The sequence below is a fragment of the Aulostomus chinensis genome, chromosome 18 (genome assembly GCF_037954235.1).
Source record: "Aulostomus chinensis isolate RoL2024-O1b breed Wild chromosome 18, RoL_Achi_v1.0, whole genome shotgun sequence".
Lineage (NCBI taxonomy): Eukaryota > Metazoa > Chordata > Actinopteri > Syngnathiformes > Aulostomidae > Aulostomus > Aulostomus chinensis.
Genome location: NC_141337.1, coordinates 17,964,057 through 17,978,729, shown reverse-complemented (window position 1 = coordinate 17,978,729; position 14,673 = coordinate 17,964,057). Strand labels below are relative to the sequence as shown.

Sequence of the window (14,673 nt, the reverse complement as noted above, 5' to 3'; positions counted from 1 at the left end):
GAGAGAGAGAGAGAGAGAGAGAGAGAGAGAGAGTGTGTGTGTGTGTGTGTGTGTGTGTGTGTGTGTGTGTGTGTGTGTGTGTGTGCGTTGGGTGGGTGGGTGTGTGTTCTGGAAAAGAAAAGTCCAATGCATACTGACAAAGCAAGGGCTTGTGTCAAAACTCATATTGCACAAAAAGCAGAATATGAGAGTATTTCACTACACCCCCAACTGTTTGGTGCATTCAGGAACAGACAGTCATGACAAACTGAATGAGAGAGGAACCCTCACAAAAGCTACAGAGGGTGACTTTTGAGGTGGCGCCATCTCAGAATTATGTCCATTAATGGTCATTAACTGAAAGCCAACCGAGAGGTATCTGGAAATAATTAGCCGTTTAAAACTGGCCATATGCTGCGAATTCGATTAAATCAAAGGGTGAAGAACGGCATAAGGGCGCGTCAAAGCTGCTGTGAGAAGGTAAAGTTGACGGAGAGGAGGAGAAGACCAGCTGAAGGCGGAGACACTCCACCCGTCGGGCTGATGTGTTCATTCCCTCCCTGGTTCGGCAAAAGGTTGAAGTCAGCATCTCCAACTTCTGTCTCCTTTAAGAGAAGAAACCCATCTGTTGATGAGAAGGTTTGCGCCAAAGTCCCTCTGGTTATAAAGCGCACACTTGTTTTCCCCGGACGAGAACTTGCTGCCAGCTGCGGAACATCTGGATGTTGCGATAAGATACATAATCTACCAAGGTTATTCCAGGAGCTGGACGAACAGCTGTCACTCGAGATCCTCGCCAATATATATATTTATATATATACATATATATATATATAAATATATAAACCGGACAAAGAGAGGAGAGCTGAAGAGAGGATTGCAGCGACATGTTCGGCATGATCAAGAATTCGCTCTTCGGGAACACCGAGGAGACGGAATATAAACTGCTGAGCAATGAGACGAAGGTAGGGAGTGTGCAGACACCTGTCAGTCAAATGCCTTTAACGCAATTTCTGTCTATGCCTTTGGTGGTGGCGAGTACGCACAACTCTGAGCTGTTGCGCGCCTTTTGTTTGCGTTCATATAATATCTTGTTCAAAACAGATCATGTTGTGGCAGATTTATTTTGAATACTCCTGGACTTTTCTCTGTTTTTCCACATCCTGTAACCTTGACTGACAGTTGGTGACCTTATAAGGGCGCCTGCTGAGCCGCAGTGAGGGGCAAAGCAGCCAGAGGGTCCTTTGCTAATCAATAAGATCATCTTAATCGTCAAGCAGGAATGGAAAATGGGAGTAAAGGCTTCAAAATAAAAAATACTTTCTCTACTGTGGGTGCGCGTGTGCGAGGGTCCAAGCCACCTGACCCCGCAGCGTGTTTGTGGTTAACCCATGAGCTCAGATTGGATTTGTATGCTGATACACCGTCCGTGGCTGATTAGGACACTGACGTCACAGAGGAGGAAGGGCAAACCCTTTTCATGTCAGCAGCCCACCCTTGTTATGTTTATGTCTGAAGTGTTTGCATGTATTTCATGTGTGCACACTTTGGAAAGATTCCAGTAAACTCAGTGATGTGTGTGTGGTTAATGAGGCGATGCCCAGCAGACATATTCCAGGGTTCCCGTTGACCCACTGTGCACTGCTGTACAGCTTCATGAAGCTATGTTATGTCACGCTGATTTTTTTGTTAGTTAAATCACATGAAGCACATGACATATTTAACCATACTCAGTATAAAAAAAATTTTTTAATCAAGTAAACGTGTTATTTAACTCAAATTTCTTAGTTTATTTGACCTTGCTGCATTTTATATTTATTTGTTTATTTTTATGTGTATGTTCTTATCATGCGCGTCTCTGCTGTTAATTCTTATTTTCTACATATCTGTTGTATTTGAAAAACATTTTTGCAATCAAGCGCATGTCAGAGGGAGCAAAATAGAGAATTCACTGCACCATCTACCTGTACAATGGCATAGTAGCAAATAATACTTCGAAAAGACCCATAAGAACACAAGAACACTCCATACTAATGTCCACAGGCCCTGTTCCCAGCTGCTATTTTTGACAGCTCATGGCAGGGTGTGATTAAAAACAGCAATTATGGTCCTGTTCCATTTAGATGGGCGCTTTGGAATAGCATTAAGTTGGATGGGGATTGATTTGATAGGCTGCATCTATGTTTCAAGGGTCTACTGTATGAATCTTGAAGGTTAGACACAAGAATGTTGAAGGCTGCAGGTCAAGTACAGATATTTTCATTTCAGTTGACATTTCATTTGAAATGTGAGCAGAGGGGGGGGGGGGGGGGGGGGGGTTCCCACAGCTCATAAATGCTCTGAGGCTGTTGGATATTCGCCACCTCCTCCAAAAAGCAGGGTATCTTGGAGAATCACCACAGCGTCCCATCTCCACTCCCTCCAAGTGTTCCTTAAACAGAGTTTCATTAAATCTCCAAACCAGAGTTGTGCTTAAACAACAGCGACTGAAATCAGAGCTTGTCACCGGATCTGTGGGCCTGGCTCTGACACCCTACACTCTTAATTAAAACTGACATAGTATACAGAGCCTGGCTCTGACGCACACACACACACACACACACACACACACACACACACACACACACACACACACACACACACACTCACACTCACACACACACACACACACACACACACACATTCGCAACATATTGGTGAAATTTAGGTGAATGTTTGCGAATGAAGGTAAAAGATTAAATGTTTATAATACCTTTTGTGTGATCTCTTCAGAGTAATTATTACTGCATAAGACAGCAAGAGACAGCCACTAAAAACACACACACACACACACCAACACACGACAGACAAATTAATTGCATGACTTAACTTAAGTCAAGCTCTGCTTTCTTATTATGTCACCCGTACAAAATGTTAATAGTGGTGCCACTGACAAGCTATACAGGGCCAAGCCCTTGTAATTACTAAGCCGGGGCTTGTGTACCTGTCACAAGTTAGAGCTCTGTGATAACAGTGTTATCTTGTTGAAGCTGCAACTGATGAATAAATGTGTGGAATGCAAATCTAAAATTGGAAAATATGTCACCAAAAAAAAAATGTCCCAAACAGAAAAACCTAATGCATAATTTTAGATTTGAATTTCCCTCCAGGGATAGAAAATATACATCAACCCACATTCAAAGTATTTTTGTTGCTACTGTAATCCTATGGAGAAAAACACAATGTGGTTTCACGGCTAGCAGTTTCATTTTATATGGATAGTTAATATAAATGTCTGAAATTCAAATTACACAAATAGAAGCACAAATAGACCCACTAAATACAAGGCTACACAATCATGTTAGTGGAATGGGGAGTTGACCAGAGTCCCTCAAATCCTATTCAGTTTATTGTTCAGCAGTTGTGTGACTTAACTGAGCTTAATAATATTAAATGCAAAACTGTTTCATCATATCAAGAGTGGGGGTTGGGCCAGGCCTGTGGACTGTTACATAAGATTGTGCATCTCAGGCCCATTATTCTCTGTATGCTGACTGAACCCCGCTGAGCAGCAGCAGAAATTAAATCAAATCAGTGTAAAATACGTTGTCTTCTTATTCTTCGGCTGCCCCCCCCCCCCACATTTCTTTCACACACCCATATGCGTGTAACCGAATCGTCCAAGTGTAAACTCCCCCAGATTCCAAGCTTTATAGACGTAGAATGTTAGTGTGTCCGAGGTGAATCATGTCTGACATAAACGTCTCTCAGGCACTCAAAGAAAACAACTGTGTTTATGTGCACGAAAGCGTTCCCTGCATTTATGTATGCTACACTGAGTAGATTTAGTTGGCCTTCTTCCATCTAAACCCCCCTTGCTCCCCAGGATGGAGTCAGTTTCGAGGTGCGGCGGTACGACGCTGCCAAATATGCTGTGGTTTCCTCTGAGGGACGCACCTTTGACCAGGTGACAGGGGAACTCGTGAGGAAGCTGCTCATGTACATCGGTGGGAGCAACGAACAAGGTAAAACATTAGAGTGTACATTATCACAGGGTTGCTGTGTTTTCCTTTGCTGTTTCTCTCCCTAAAAATCATAAGCCAGAGAGGTGGTTCTTCTTTCTGTTTTTACTTAATGTATTCAGTGGTCAGTCTCACGATGGCCTAAAGCTGTATGGCTGAACATCAAAGGTGGAACCAACAAAAGTCCGATTTTGACCTTTGCCTTTCAAAAAGTTGTGAATCAATTTTGATGAAATTTGGCACAGTAGGGTGAAACAGATAATAGAGCAATCAAAAGAATTTTGGAATTGACTTCACACCAACTTATCAGATGCAATGCCAGTTGTCTCGTATGCGCTCGCTAACTTGGATATCCATTCAAGTACTCTAATGCTAAAACACTGTTTTGTTTGGAAATCAACAGATAAATGCAATAGTGTTGTCAGATTGTTGGGAAAGGAAAACATTTCTTGGAACACGTCTCACTTCCCAGTAAATAGAGTTCACATCATGATAACAAATAGGCAACATGGCAACTCCCAGAAAATCTGCTTTATTTCTGCCGCCATCAGTCAGTATTTCTACTGATTTCTGTCAGTAACACTGAATAAGAAGCCAGTATGCTAACATGATGCTAGCTACGCAAAACTAGCTGCATGACAAATGTGCAAAAGTTAACTGTAGGGTTTACTGACATTGCAACTACCTGTGCTAATGAGTGTAACCTCAATTAAAAGCAAAGTAACTGATTTTTCCATAAAGCGAAAACATTCCTCCTGTTTCTCTAGAGACACTGACACGTTGAGTGATATTAAACTTACTTTTCCGAGTGACCAAGAACAAGTCTCACTTTCTTACAGGAATATTTCAAGTTCAACAGGTCTTAACTATGTTTTCTCACCTCTGAGCTTGGAATTTTCATACTAAAAATATGACATGAAAACTTTGCTACAGGATCACCATTTCGTTTGATTTATATAGATAGACTTGTCATTTACATAAGGATTTTTATTTTGTCTAGATGCAAGAATACCCACGCTCACCGCTTGACACAAAAATCACACAAATCCTGACTTGTAGATGTAAGGTGTATGTCTCCCTGTTTTTAATCTCGCTTTCTGTCTCACATCTTATTTCTTCATAGATGAGGCCATGGGTACAGCAGCGCCTATCATCATCACAGTGTACCCACGGAACGATGGTGTGCTGTCTCGCCGTTTGGTGGTCGCCATTCGCATCCCCTCCAACTACCAGCAAAGCCCCCCGACTCCCTCCGACAGCGCCGTCAGGATTGAGGATCGGCCTGGCATGACTGTCTACGCGCTGTAGGTGTTTGTACAGCGTTTGATTTTACATTGCCTTTTGCTGTGGAAATGCGTTTGACAGAAATACTGTTGTATGAAATAAATAACTCCACAGCTGTGCCACAGGTGCAGCGAATACATGGAAATCTATGGCAACTGTCCATTCAGTGCTACTAAAGATGCAAAATAGTGATCTTTGTGAAAAAGGATTTACTGTCTTTGTAGATACAGCACTCTGCTCCATAGCTCAGTAAAACAGAATATATCTCAGTTAAAATGCGGTTTGGAATATTAGATTAAATTAGTGCAGTGCTTATTCTGAGGTTAAATTCAGAAACCTGTGACAAAAGTCTAAATAAGTCAACGGGAAGACAGAGAGACTCGCTGACGGCTGTTTCACAACCATAATGTATGTAAAAATGTGACTATTACAGAGTGGCACAGCCAAGAGTCCTAAAACCTTTTATCAAACAAAAGGATTTTTGAATGCATTTTTATTTAAAACCCTTAAAGACGAACTGCACATAATCTACTACATTTAATATCATTAAATACTAAACTCAGGAATTAAATAACTTTTAAGTATAGCTAACAACTGCCCAAAACAAGACTTCAGAGGTTGTCTTCGAGCGTCATCATGTCAAGAACAGAAGAACTCCACAAAACTAACGTGCTTCCAAAATCCTGAAAGTCATTATATTTTGTGAGATTATCTTGCAAAATAAACATTTCCATTTTTAAACTTTTGTTTACAACAGAGCTTAGTTTCTGCAAAAATCCAAAATCAATGTAGTGTAAAAATCATTGAGCTTTTGGATGAGGTTAGCTATCGCCATACTAACTTCTGGATCTGCCTCCAAAAATATGTCATCCCAGCAGCACTTCATAAATATTACAGACCCTGCCCCTGTATTCACCTACAGAGACAGACAAACCCAGTTGCAAACCAGCAGAAAAAAATATCTTTGGACCCACAATGGGAACCAGACAACCTCGACACGTGTGCGTCTTTGGAATACCGGCAATGCACACACCAACTTTGAAGTTGTGAGATCTGGTGAGATAATTGAGGAACAAACATACAAAGAGCTCTCCCTTGCACAGAGAGATTTTTATTATTTGTAGAAGATGAGACCATACACATCATAAAAGATAGCATATTTAATTAAAATGCCCTCATCAAAGTTGCTACAGCTGCATATCTAAAATTGTTGTTATGAAATATATTTGTGTTTCAGCGCAAGATAAGCTTGGGTTTTACAAAAAGTTTCTATTCGGGAAACTGGTATGAAACCTGAGAGTGTCTAGATTGTTCATGCATTGTGGCATTATTCAGGTGGTTCTAATGAGCTCTACTGAGGAGTCAACAGAGGGGAAGCAAAGTCAACTGGTTCCACATGAAAAAGCATTTTAGCAGTAGGGTATAATAATATAATAATAAATACATGAACAGCACAGTGGTGCAGTGGTCAGCACTGTCCCCTCACAGCAAGAAGGTTCCGAGTTTGAGTCCCGGCTCCATCACGGGATCTTTCTGTGTGGAGTCTCCATGTTCTCCCTGTTCCTGTGTGGGTTCTCTCTGGTACTCCAGCTTCCTCCCACAGTCCAAAGACATCAAGAGGGGACGAGGCTGATTGATACTCTAAATTGACTGTAGGTGTGACTGTGAGTGTGAATGGTTGTCTGTCTCTATGTGTTGGCCCTGCGATGGACTGGTGACCTTTCCAGGGTGAACCCTGCCTCTCACCTGAAAGCTGCTGGGATAGGCTCCACCCCCCCCCCCCCCCACGACCCTTAACAAGAAGAAGAAGAAGACAATGGATGGATGGCAACCCCCCCCCCCCCCCCCGCGCGACCCTTAGCAGGATAAGCGGTAGAAATTGGATGGATGAAAATGAAAAAACAGCTGTTTAGAGAATAAATACACTTACTTCACATATCTCCATAGCCTCAGGTCATCATTCCCAAACTGACATATGTTTACCCCCAGGGGTAAGCACAGTTACATCAGAGTTACACCCCAAAAAAAAAAGAATTTTTTTTTACCACTGGCATTCTGTAGACTTACTCCTTTGCTTCTTCTGATTGGTTCTGTCCTCATGTCACTCCTCACACCCAATATTTTGGCCCCCTTCTCAACTAGATAAATGTTTGAAACAACCTCAGTCCACGCCTAGGGGAGCAGCAGAAACCGTCAGTGGGAGCTGTTCGTCAGCTAAAGACAGAGTAGAGACTGTGGAATCCGTTAGCAGCAGTACTTGCACTAAAGTAAGTGGCGCTAGCCTAGCCACTAATGGAGCTGCACGGCAGGAGATTTAATACTTTCGAGGAGCATAGCTTTAAAAACTTTGAGGGCAAATGTTTAAGGGAGAATGAAGGGCAATCCCACCCTATCAAGTCAACAAATGACATATTGTATATCATTCTCCCTTTCTATGTGCAGAAGCCTCTTCTTAATAAAACCCTGATGATGTGTTTAAAAAAATCAAATAATATGCGTGTTTCCCAGTGAGTGGTGAGCTGCGGTGAAACTGTCTGTATTTATATGTTAGACAAGCTAACCGGTGTTAGATCCAATTTTGTTTTTTTTTTTTCAATATGAGATTCTAAATGTTAAAAAGTCTTTACATGGCGCTATAATGTCAATAATCCTTTCAAATTTGAATGTCAAAGGTCAGGCTGACCTGAGGCAGGGTTACATCAGACGACTTGAAAGCACCAGTGGCTATTTCATATTCATTTTTGGAGAGCTAGCTTGATACTTATTCAGGCCCATGAAGGGCAGTGATAGTAGAGCTGGCCCCTGAGGAGGGTACTTAACCAGACTGGTGCCTAATGTTTTATATATCAGTGTACCATTTGAGACCCCATTGCACTCCGATAAGACAGCAAATTCAGTAAATATTATTCCACAATTTAGAATAACAGTTATTCAACCATTTATAATTTACTCATATTTTTTTCAACAGGCAGTTTGGAGGCTTTGCAGGGGAGAGTGAGTACCGAGCAGAGGCCTTGCGTTTGACTCGCACCTTGGGGGAGACAGCCCCCTTTCAGCGCAAGCAGTACTTCTGCTGCAGCTATGACCCACCACTCAAGCCTTATGGACGCCGCAATGAAGTGTGGTTTCTACAAGAGGAGCCGTAGTTGATCCAACATAAGTAAATTCCCATGACAAATTATCCATTCGACATTCACCTTTCACTGCTGAGAGTCCTCCAACAGTATTTGATTGGTAAGAGTAATATGGTGACTTAATAGGTCTTTGAACCCAAATGGACGGATGGAGATTACCCATGTTGCCTTTACCAATCTGAGATTCTGGTTGTCACACACACTGAGTTAGGAGTTCAAGCGATATAAGAACACCAGTGTTGTAGCTTTTTCTTGTTTCCCATCTTGTTCTTAACATGAGCTAACCTTTTACAGCCCTCAAGCACAACGAAACGCTTCCAGGTAATTTCGTGTTAAGTGATAGTATTTGAGTGATATAAGTGATAGTCCCCAGCTCTCTATTCGCCCATGCCAAAAGTAAACAAAAATATTTATTTATTTAGATAAACTTTCATTTCTTTACAGGCGAACACTTTTCAATAAGGTTTGTATAATTTGTTTGGGTAATGATTTGGTGGTAGTTAGGGCATCGATAGGTGATGATACTGTACTGTTCCTCAACATCTGACCCAGGACCACAAAGGTTACAGTCATTATTTGCTAATCATTAGGTATCATTACATAACCTCTACCTAATCATTGGGTAATCACTTCCTAACCATGAACTAATCATTGGGTAATCATGACCTAACCATTAACTGATCATTAGATATCGATACATAAACTCTACCTATTCATTTAGGTGATCATGACGTAACCCCTGAGTAATCCTCAGGTATCATTACCTAACTTGACCGAATCAATAGAAAATCACGACCTAGCCAATATTTAGTCATTATGTAATCCTTTCCTGACCACTTCCAAATCATTAGGCAGTCACTTCCTAACTACTGTCTAGTCAATGGGTAACCCTTTCTTAACCACAGTCTTATCAATATGTAATCATTAGGCAATCACTACCTGACAACGACCTGATAATTCAGTAATCATTACCTTACCAATATCCTATCATTGGGTAATCACTACCTAATCTATACGTTAGCTCTACCAAATCACTGCATAATAACTTCCAAACCACTAATTTATCAATGGGTAATCACTACCTAATCATTAGGTATTAGGTAATCCTTATTTAACAAGTACCTGATAGGTTATCATTATCAAAGGATATTTTGCGCATCTCAGTTTAAAGTGTAATTGGTACCCCGCTAGCACTGAAGCTAGATGGAGTAACTTAATGAGTCATAGAATAACTCTGTATTAATGACAATTTATATTTTTTATAATCAAACGTTAATCCCGACAGGTAGATAAAGTCTTGGTAGTGCTCCCTTCTCCCTGAGGAACCCCTCTGTAGGGCTTTGCACGTGATTAAGCTAGTTTACAATAGAGTGACAGCATCAGAGAAATGTATAGAATTAGATAAATGGTAGCAAAAAGCACACTTCCTTTTCCTGAGTTAGGATCTGGAAACAAACAGGAGTTGAGCCATAAAGTAGAAGTAGTCGCTGTGAGTTGAACTTAGCTTCCTAGCTCTTGGTGTTATTACAGTATTTTCTGACTATTTCACGTAAGCATTTGTGTGTGGTGAGTAATACTTTGTTTTAGTGCATGACAGTGTCATATTTACTTTATCAAACTCTTGGACGGTTTATGTCGTATATCTGTATACTGTGATATTCTGTGACGAGAGTGGCTTAATGGTGTTTCATAAAATAATCTGTTACATATTTAGTGTCAGTCCTTGTCTTATTTCTTCAAATTTTAACGTTACATCAGTTAAATGTCAATCAGTTGCACTGTTTCCTGTGTACGATACATTAAAGCACACTACCTGTAATTTGTTAAAGTAATAAGAAAATTATTTAGAAACACTCATTTAATCCCTTGGATTTTATGTATGTGAAATAAATTTATAATAACTGGGTATTTACAATGGATGTAATGAAATTCTGTCAGGTTTTACAGAGATATTGAGTTAACAGGAGTGGTATGGATGGACTGAAAACCTACAAATATAATGTGACGATCAGAAAAATCAAATGCTAGGTACATTCAATAAATGACACGTTTATTAGATTTTATTGACAGACAAAATTAAGCAAAAGAGATAGTTAATTTACAGACATTTGATAATTAAAGCAAACTAAACCCAAACCAAGGAAATCCACTACAAGTTTGTGCAAATATCCTTCAAAGAGGCAGTAACTGTTGCACAACGGTGGGGGGGGGGGGGGGGGGGGTGCAATTACACGGCCTGCTAGTGCCTCGCCCCCCAGTTTAATCAGGAATAAATGGTTTGCATTCAGAGCTTTCAACAGCAGGCGAAACACTGATGGGCTCTCGAATATAATGATGATGCCCTGTAACCCCATACTGGTCTAACTGCACTCAGAGTTCTGGTTTCAGCTTGGCTTTGCATACATGAATACAATAGAAGCTAGGAGTAGAGTACTGGGTCACTCACGTAACCACAGCGTTTCACTCATATGACAAAGTTACAATATTGCACATACTAGGACATGTCGGATACCTTTCAGCTCAATGTTTTCAAACGATGCACCAGCTTTTTATTGACGAAATCCTTGTACATTAAATGAAGATGTGAGATGTGGGTCGTACAACAAGTGGAATTATTGAGTTATGTAACCGATATAGAAACAGGATCACCTTGGTCACGGATACAGGACATGTTTTACGAGCTATAGTACGATATTGGGAAGTGCACAGGCAATAACATCAATCACCCCTATTTTATCAGCACAACAAATAATCAATGCAAAACAGTATAGGAAAGTCACACATTTCTTTCAGTTTTGTCTGCAAAAAATAGGGATGCACGATATTTTCAGCACGTCGCAAGTATCAGCAGATCCTGGTCATTGTTTTAACAGCTGGATACCCACTCTCTTCTTTTTTCAACAGACAAGCAAAAAAAATTCAGTAAATGAGTGATTCATGGGCACTTTGTATTGCTTTGGAAATAAAGAAAACAATTACTTTTTCAAAATCATGTACACTTTTTTCAGCATGTACAAAATGTGAATATCATACAAACTTGTTTTTAAACAGATCGACATCTGTAAGTATCTGCTATTGGCCAAAAGCAGTTGCAGAATATCAGCATATCTGACATTAGCAACAAAAAAACAAAAACAAAAAAAATTCCATTATCGTGCATCCCTACAAAATACTGTTTATAATTGGGGTTGCTATTGTTAGTATCTATAAGAATTTCAACCAAATCAAATTCCTACAAATTTTTGTAAGAAATCTGTCACAAAAAAAATACATTCACCATATTGCCCCCACATTTCAGTTCTGACAGGGACCGTTGAGTTCCCTCTGATCTCTGATGATATTGTTAATGATGAGTCTCAGGAAAGCAAGAATCGCTAGTTGACAATCAAATGTATAGTATTGAAACAATGTGGCTACTTTTGAACATATTCCAGTATCCAAAATATCATTGATTCGATGGTAAATACGATATCCCTGACATCTTTGAGCCCTCTGTCACTTGCAATTACTTTTATGTATTCCATTTCCAGTAGCAACACTCCATTTTCAGAATGTATTTAAGAGAAAGAGGAAGGGAGAGGAGTGTCACGCTGCTGGAGCCTCAGTTGGTTTTCTTGTCAGGAGAGTTTGGATAGGGTGCATATGGTGGAGGTCGCTCCTGTGTGGGAGTGAGAACAACAACGTATTGTATGAGCACCACTAAGAGAGAAGTCACATTCACGCAAGTGTGACAAAGACGAACGAAGCAGCTCACCATCGGCATGTAGACATTGTGAGGATTGCTGGGATTGTAATACGCACTGCCAGCTGCTTCAGCCGCTTTGGAGTTATCTGTGGAGAAAAAACAAGACATGTCAAGAGAGATAAATACACACTGTGGTGACTGCTGGACATGTAGGAGGACACGCCCCAAACACTGTAGAACTGATGCAAGGAGTGCAGTATTAGTCACATGAGCCAGCTCCTGAGGTCCCCAAGACAAAATCCATTTTCACACCACGAGAATGCACAATAGGTCCAACTCAAATATTTTCACTAAGATGTATGCAGAGTGGCCCTGCAACAGACTGGCAACCCGTCAAGGATGTACCCCACCTCTCGCCCAAGTCAGGTGGGATAGGCTCCAGCCCCCCCTCCCAACCTTAATGGATAAGCAGTATAGAAAATGGATGGATGGATGCATGAAGAGGTAGAGGAGGGATTATCTCTCTTCTAATTTTGATATGAGGCGGATGAGACATCAGCGCCTCTTTTTTGGTGACATGCTTTGAGGTGATTCACTTTGAGGCAGACAGATCCGATCTGACGGGTGCAGTGACACAGACGTCCAAAGAGGAAAAATAAGGAGAGAGAGAGAGAGAGAGACAGAGAGTGAAAGAGAAAGAGAGACCTGGAGGTGGGTGTGCTGTCCAGTTCTGGGGCGGTGCAGCCCAATTTTGGGGTGGCCCAGGGTATGGGGGAGGTGGGGCCATGTAGTCGAAACCAGATGGGTACATCCCTGGAAAAAGTAAGGCAGACAGAAAATAAAGATGGAGTTTCAAATTCAAAGGATATGGCCAACTATGTGTCAACAATAGTTCCAAGACACAAACAGGTATGTTTGACCCAAAGGCGACAATAATGTTCACATTTAATAGATAGGAACATGGAAAGTCAACAAAAAAAAAAGCAGGTACATCCCTTTCCCTTTAGTTTCTAACATCTATTGGTCATTTTCCAAAGATTAAACTCTGCACCTGCAGCAGTTGTTGGGTAAGGGTAGCCCATGTTGCCAGCAGCAGGGGGGGGGCCCTGGTAGAATCCATTCTGCTGGGGAGGGGGTGCGTAGGGATAGCCATGGGGAGCAGGTGGAGGTGGGCCATAACCATTCATCATTCCGGGTGAAGGATAGCCATATGAAGCAGCACCATTCTGGGCAGGAGCAGCACGAGAGGCTGAAACAGATTATACCACCGTGACTGTTAGGTAGGGTTTTTGCTGCGCAATAAAGGAACATTTAGCGGAATGAATTGTACCATGTGGGTCACTGCGATTATGGAAAATTACAAACCATTAGTGGCCAGTTTAAAGAGATGCTGTCCCAATTCTATGGCACCGCCACTTGTGAAAGACATCTTGAAATGGGCCTGTCCCTCCCAGCCACCTGATGAGTCAACCATGTTTAAAATCATTACAGAAAGCCTCACTTGCATTTCATTGTGGATGTCGACAGAGGCAAAATGGAATAGTTTAATTTTATGAATGAAAATGTGCCTATAATACCAGAATGGTTTACAGACATAACAACACATACCACCAGGCTCAGCTGACACAGTCCCCTTGATGTAGTTGGCTCCGAAAACAGGCTGTTCAATGCTGCAGCCTTTCATCAGATAATAGGGGAACATGGCTGAACCCAAGCAATCCTTAGTGTTATTGGACACAAACACCAGCTGAGCCAGTGGAATGAGGGGAAACACAGAGAGTGATCAGAGGTAAATAATTCAGCAACAGCAACAGCAGCACAACAAATGCTCCATCGAGGCTTTACCCTGTAAGGTGTGAGGTAAACTGTGCCCTTCTTGGTCCCCTTGAGCAGGTCTGTCTTGCTGGAGACGTCACTGAATGAAAGTTCCACATTCTTACATTCCCTTAAAACACTGGAGGAGAAAAAGCGAGAGGACATAACATGGTCACAATTGGGGAGATACATTAGCATTAGCATACTAAAGAGCGGTTTCGTGGATATTGTCGAAAATATTACATTTCTAATTTACCGAGATGTCAACATACAAGCAAAAGCTAACTTACAGCCATTTCCTGTTTGGATAGTCGGCTAACGGGCCAAGTTAGCCACCCACCTTATACCCACACGGACTGTGCAGTCACTCTGTAACAAATTATCATTACTTCCATTCTGAGACATTGTGGAGATAAAACAACATTTTAAATGCTATGAAGTAAACACTGCCCTGAACGCCATCGGTCAAGTGTTCGCTATGCTAATGTTAACTAGGCCACTAGCCGAAAGCTAGCAGATGTTGACTACGCACTGGAAAGAAGGACGTAAACAAGCCGACGGGAGCGGCGATAGTTCGCCTCCCAGTTTTAATAAGCCTATTTTCCAAACACACACCTTTCTCCATTAGATATCAAAACGCCACCGTTTTGAGAATGATTTCGATTCAAAGCCATAGTTAGAAGGTGTCTTCTGCTGCTCGCTGCCTGTGCTTTAAGTCCAAGAGCGATGCCCAGAAACGTCATAGGCGTTGCGTCACTACATTGTCTGACAACTC

General features: G+C 41.4%; 2 protein-coding genes across 2 annotated transcripts; one reads left to right on the top strand and one right to left on the bottom strand.

Moving 5' to 3' along the window:
* Positions 1 to 286: 286 nt before the first annotated feature.
* LOC147245526 (heme-binding protein 1-like) lies at positions 287 to 10,373 on the top strand. The gene is made up of 4 exons (XM_086183955.1): positions 287 to 944; positions 3,845 to 3,983; positions 5,104 to 5,284; positions 8,233 to 10,373. Exons 1-4 carry the CDS (start codon positions 867 to 869, stop codon positions 8,408 to 8,410), a joined length of 576 nt encoding a protein of 191 aa, XP_086040081.1. The 5' UTR covers positions 287 to 866; the 3' UTR covers positions 8,411 to 10,373.
* Positions 10,374 to 10,427: 54 nt separating this feature from the next.
* wbp2nl (WBP2 N-terminal like) lies at positions 10,428 to 14,670 on the bottom strand. Its single transcript, XM_086183952.1, has 8 exons — positions 14,514 to 14,670; positions 13,929 to 14,037; positions 13,692 to 13,830; positions 13,449 to 13,541; positions 13,135 to 13,332; positions 12,789 to 12,896; positions 12,153 to 12,229; positions 10,428 to 12,056 (listed from the first exon to the last, which is right to left on the bottom strand). The coding sequence occupies exons 1-8, from the start codon at positions 14,639 to 14,641 to the stop codon at positions 12,000 to 12,002; spliced, it is 909 nt and encodes a 302-aa protein (XP_086040078.1). The 5' UTR covers positions 14,642 to 14,670; the 3' UTR covers positions 10,428 to 11,999.
* Between the last annotated feature and the right edge of the window lie 3 nt (positions 14,671 to 14,673).

Coding starts and splice junctions, on each gene's coding strand:
- LOC147245526 (XM_086183955.1), top strand. CDS start 867: ATGTTCGGCATGATCAAGAATTCGCTCTTCGGGAACACCGAGGAGACG. Junction 3,984..5,103: donor CGGTGGGAGCAACGAACAAG/GTAAAACATTAG, acceptor ATTTCTTCATAG/ATGAGGCCATGGGTACAGCA. Junction 5,285..8,232: donor GGCATGACTGTCTACGCGCT/GTAGGTGTTTGT, acceptor TTTTTTCAACAG/GCAGTTTGGAGGCTTTGCAG.
- wbp2nl (XM_086183952.1), bottom strand. CDS start 14,641: ATGACGTTTCTGGGCATCGCTCTTGGACTTAAAGCACAGGCAGCGAGC. Junction 13,542..13,691: donor TGTGTCAGCTGAGCCTGGTG/GTATGTGTTGTT, acceptor TTGACTCATCAG/GTGGCTGGGAGGGACAGGCC. Junction 12,057..12,152: donor ACAATGTCTACATGCCGATG/GTGAGCTGCTTC, acceptor ACTCCCACACAG/GAGCGACCTCCACCATATGC.